The 5,260-nt window shown below is 44.2% G+C and overlaps 1 protein-coding gene across 1 annotated transcript in view; it reads right to left on the reverse strand.

The window, feature by feature from the left end:
- SH3RF3 (SH3 domain containing ring finger 3) overlaps positions 1 to 5,260 on the reverse strand; it is a 53,164-nt gene that overhangs the window by 36,470 nt on the left and 11,434 nt on the right. The window contains exon 4 of the mRNA XM_010135363.1: positions 3,766 to 4,013. Within this exon, the coding sequence (XP_010133665.1) occupies positions 3,766 to 4,013 (248 nt within the window). The remainder of the gene's footprint in view (positions 1 to 3,765; positions 4,014 to 5,260) is intronic.

Genomic DNA, 5,260 nt, shown 5'->3' on the forward strand with positions numbered 1-5,260 from the left:
CGAAAGGCATGTCTGCAGTCACCAGAATGGCTGGTCCTCCCACACAGTGGTATGACTGAGCCTGTCAGGGTGTGACCCTGGCCACCCCTTCCCATGCCTGGAAATGAGTAGCAAGCCTACTGTGTTTTTAAAATACTTAATCTCATTCTAGCTGAGCTGTTTTCCAAACCTCCGGGACCTCTCCTAATCTGATGGGTTTTGGAGCAATGCAACAAGGGACCTAAGGGGTTAGCCCAGCTGATCCATGCTGAGCTTGAAGACAACAATTACAGAGGAAGGTCTCTTGTTTCAGCCCTAACAAAATGATCAACAGCACTTCACTGTGCTGCGCAAGACAAATTGAGCAGAAATCCACTGGAGGATTTCTGAGCTCAGTCTCGTCTCTGCCAGCAAAGTCCCTAAGGGATTACACAGTGCGTTTTAGTCCTGCTGCTCCAGCTGAGCAGACCGTGCCTACGCGCACTGGGAACCAGGAATCAGCGCTCGTCTGTTTAACCGTGACCATGACACACTGCCGAGGTCAGCTCTCCTGGGATTCAGGAGCCTGTGGAATGTCTCATGTTACAAAACGTGTGACAAAGCTCCAGGTTCATTTCCACTATGATGTTGCCTTTGACTTCCAAGCTGGTTGATTGCTTAGGTGTAACCTACGTACAGCGCCATTTCAAATATGTCCAGACCAGAAGCCAAGTTCACACTTGGACATTCCTTCATTTAAACGATTCAATAGTAGGACTGGCTGGAAAATGTCCATTTCACAAATTATTTCAAGGTTTCATAATCTAGTTTAGATCTGCCATTTTTCTGAGCACAACCTACTCACCCACCCCACAATAGCCTTTATTCTGGTCAGGGCTGGGATGTGAAAACATAGGATCCAGTCACTCTCTGTTGTCCTCTGCACAGAGCAGCTCTGGGCAGCTGCCTATTCCCAATGCAACCTAAGCCAGGATAGCTTCATGGCTGAAGTCTGGATGAACTACATCCATTCCTGACAAAAAGGTTTGAGTTCAACGAATCAGCTTTTCTTTGACCAAGAAGCATTTTTTTTCTGGAAAATTCCTGATCCACTCTGACCTGTGGTTTTCTCACAAATTAATTCGAAGGATACATTTTTACACAGGACCAGCTGGAGTTCACTTAATCTATAACTAAACAACAATGCTAGAACTCAAACCACCATTTTCTGTTCCTATGGTTAACATCAGCACCCATTACCAGGGACTGAAACGATAAGCAGTGCCATTAATCATACTTACCATGCCACCTGAGCACTCCTGCTAGGAGGGAATTTCATCTCCCAGCCTTATGCCCTGTTATCTAAAGCAACACTGAACAAGGTGGATCAGGAATCATCAGATTAGCACGTCCAGAGATTCCATGATTCTCCCTCACAGAAGCTCCCTGACTCTGTAACATCCCTTTTTATTTATCTTAGTTGCTTATAGGAAATCAACCAAAGTATCATTAACCAGTCTTGAACTCGATGTGATTCTATTATGTAGTATGAGGAAGGGCCTAAAACTTGCAATTAGAGATGCCTTCAAGACTCTTCTAAGTTCCTACTTCCCCCTCCCTGGACTGCCAAGAACAAATATTGGAAAGTGTAGTTCCTTTCCAGAAAGACAGACAGGGCACAACTGGTTATCTTACAGTGATTCTCTCCTTCTGATTTTCCTGTTTGGAACCTGTGTGATGAGCACCCATTGCTGCCAGAAATCTAATTTTCTGGAATAGGTAAGCTTGCAGGGTCAAGGCAATAACAGAATTTCACTGCGTGTACCTGGATGCAGAAGACCAATTTGACGATCCTATTAGGTACATTACTTCTTTCATATAGGACTTGGTGTTTCCAGACACAAAGGAAACAGAAAACACGAGAAAGAGTAAAATAAACGGCCTGAGAAAAATCAACTTTGAGCATAGCTCTCACATTTTATTCTGTAATTTCATCTGCTTACTGTTACAAAGTATGCCTTTGCTCTGGAATCTCTGGATTTGGACTGTGCTGCATCAAACATGCTATTAATTAGCAATGCTCACTGAAGGCTATTTTTGCTTTACACCACTCATATTTCATTTTGGGACTATTCCTACATTAGTGGCCTTGTGCAAAATTGATTTGTTACTCATGTATACTGCAAGCCAACAGAAACGTGATTTGAATACTGTGCCAGCTTGCCTCTCTTGGAAAGCTCTTCCAAAAGTCAGCGTGCATTGCCCTGTTCTGTAGGACTAAAGACACCTTTTGAGGGGCTCTGGTCCACAGGATACTGTTGAGGACATCCATTATGGAGAAAAATACTGATAATCATGAAAAAATTCCTTTATTTATCCTGGCAAAGTTTTATTTAACCAAAACAACCAGCTCATGAACCTTCTGGAAGGACTGGAGAACTCCCTGTGAAGTACATTGGCAGCAGTTCTGTGGTCCCTGGATCACTCTGTCTGCCAGCTCCTTGGCACTTAAGATGTCAGAGTGACCTGAAGGAGCAATCTTAAATCAGGGAAGCTGCTGGAGGTATAGCACAGCAGCACCATGGAAGGAAGGTGTGGGGCATGCCAGGTGTGTGCAGCAAAACAATCTGCCACCTCAGTTTCACCTCTGCCTGTTGGCATGGTCGCAGGAGGCTCCAGGAGCACTCAAATGCTCCCTGAGAGCCTTGCCCAACAGGGGACATTTCTGCCTTTGTATCGTGGGATCAGAAGGGCTTTTGGAAGGGTGTGACTTGAGGGGAAAGCAGCACTTCCTGAACTGGATAAAAAGAAGATAAATTTATTATTCCCCAGTGTGACATGGATGCCACTGCTGAGCAGAGGAGTGTGCACTGTTTGAGATTCAGGTTCACACATATTTGATTACATTTTCTTCTCTTTGGTCTGGACTGTGTAGGAGGTGAGATTAGAGGGTCATAATGGTGCCTTCTGGCTTCAAAAGACATGAATCCATGACTTACACCATAGCGTATTTCTCATTTGTGCCTGCTCTGTTTCGTATCTAAGACCTCAGTTTTCAGCAGCCACAGTCCTTGCTGATCTGCCTTTGTAAACACAATGGCTTACCTCCCTATAAAATGTAAGAAACAAAGTGTTTTAAATTTTGCTATAAAGTTCCACCGCAGGATTTACTTTTACATTATTCAACATCAGAGATGTTTAACATCAGGGAAAGGGGAATAAATTGTGCTCTAGAAAATTATGCTGTACATCAGAAACAGAACCTAGAAAGAACAGAGGCCCCCTGGTGTGAGAAGCGCTTATTCTCATTTCAGAGAGGTGGCAGTATTTTTCAGATCTTTCGCTTTATCACTAACACCGGGTCCCATTCTACCTAATAAATACCTTTCATCCTTGAAGTCCAATGAAATGCTTCTTAATTTTAAGTTGTGTATTACTTGCCCTGTGATAAGGGCAGTATTTTTCCATCAGCAAGCCAACTGGATTCAGAACTGTTAATCTCCTCAGTATGCAGGGTGCTTGCTTTCACTCAGATAAATTGTATAAATATTTGTAAACACTATAATCTATTTCAGCTGTAGCAACAGAACAATCTGATAAACACAACATGGTTCCCAGAGATCAATAGAAGCCCATAAATATGATAAGCAAATAAAATATACTCTATTCCACACTGACTGAGCTGTGACTAAAACGACAAAGAAAGCTGTGGGGATGGGCAGGTTCGAGGGGTTTGCGCTCGAGGGGTATGACAACAATCCCACTGACGCAGGGCGAGAGGCACTGGTGGGCATGCACACATACCCATCTGCATGGCGTTGCGGGTCTGGCTGCCTGGCTGCTGAGCTGAATACCTCAAGCAGTTATTCAGCTGTGGAGAGGCTGCTTGTAGCTGGGGATGCGTCTGAGGAGCAGTGATGGGAACAACCGGTCTGACAGCCGTGGCGGCGTTGTTGTGACCAGCCCCAATGGGGTGAATGGTTCCTGGGGCTCCTTTTGTTGTTGAAGCTCCCCCGGCTCCACTGTTCCTGGGCTGCCCAGCTCCCACTGGCACCCTGCATGGAGACAAGGCACAGCGTAAGCATGCTGCAGAGACCCTAATACCCTGCTACAACGCTGATAAGCAGCCCCAGTTACTTCTGGGGTTCAATGTAACACCCTCTCAGGTGTTAAAATAAACTGAGATATAGGTGTATATATTTATCTTTATAGGATGAAGTTGCAAGCATGATGTAGGACATTTTCACCCTTTTATCCTATGGGAAGAAACACAGGGTAAAAGTGGAAAAGATAATTTTTTTCATAACTTTTTTTCTTAAGCTATGTTTCTGTATGATTAGTTTCTAGTAAAATCACAAATCTCAATTCAGAAGAAATGGATATCTCCCAAATGTCATTTTGTGTGCCAGAGGCTATTTTACAGCCACTAATGGAGTGATAATTAAAACAGACTCAGAGATCTTTTCATAGGACCAAACCTGTATATAGCCCCACGGGGAGGAAAAAAAGATGGATAACACAAAAATCTGTGTGTGGCTGTTGAAGGGGACTGAAAAGCAGCAGACTTGTCAGGCCTTGGCTTGGCTGAGCATTTACCCTACTGGTGCAACCAGCCCTAGCTTAAACTTGCTAAGGAAATGCAAAAGGGAAGAGAGAGCAGCTGACCTTACCTTACCGAAAAGAAAACCAAGAATAATCAACCCGTCTTTCACTGCTCACTTAAACTGTATGTATAGTTTGTATTTCATCTAAGTGGCTGGGTAGACCTCAGAGGGAAGGAACAAGGCTCTTTCTCCTCTGCAAGGAGTTCAGCCTAGAGATAGAATCTCTCTGACCAGGGCAGGACAACTGGGGAAGACAGAAGGACACCAGGGGGCAAACTTAGATGCTGCTCAGCAGCTCTTTCTCTGTGTTTCTTACTCAGGTTCCTGAATAATTTCCTTCCCGAGTGGTAAATGCCATGAAACAGAAGGATCATTCTGAGCTGTTCTTCTCTCTCAGGCTGCTCCATGTCCTCTTTCAAGAAAGGACAGCAGAGGGGATATGATGCAGATCAAAGTATGGTGGAGGAAATGAAAATGAGACAGTGCAGGGGGTTAGCAAGGGAGGAGAAGATAACAGAAAGGCTACAAGACAAATCTATGGGGTGTGAGATTGGAGTAACTTCTGGGGCTCCAAAACTGTTGTGTGGGAATCCAGAGAGGAGACGAGCAGAAAGAAGGAAATGTTGAACAATCTAGTCTGATGCAGAGAACAAGAAAGTCAGAAGAAGTAATCCTAAGAAAAGAGTGGAAAGGGAAAG

The sequence above is a fragment of the Buceros rhinoceros genome, unplaced genomic scaffold (assembly GCF_000710305.1).
Source record: "Buceros rhinoceros silvestris isolate BGI_N320 unplaced genomic scaffold, ASM71030v1 scaffold7090, whole genome shotgun sequence".
NCBI lineage: Eukaryota > Metazoa > Chordata > Aves > Bucerotiformes > Bucerotidae > Buceros > Buceros rhinoceros.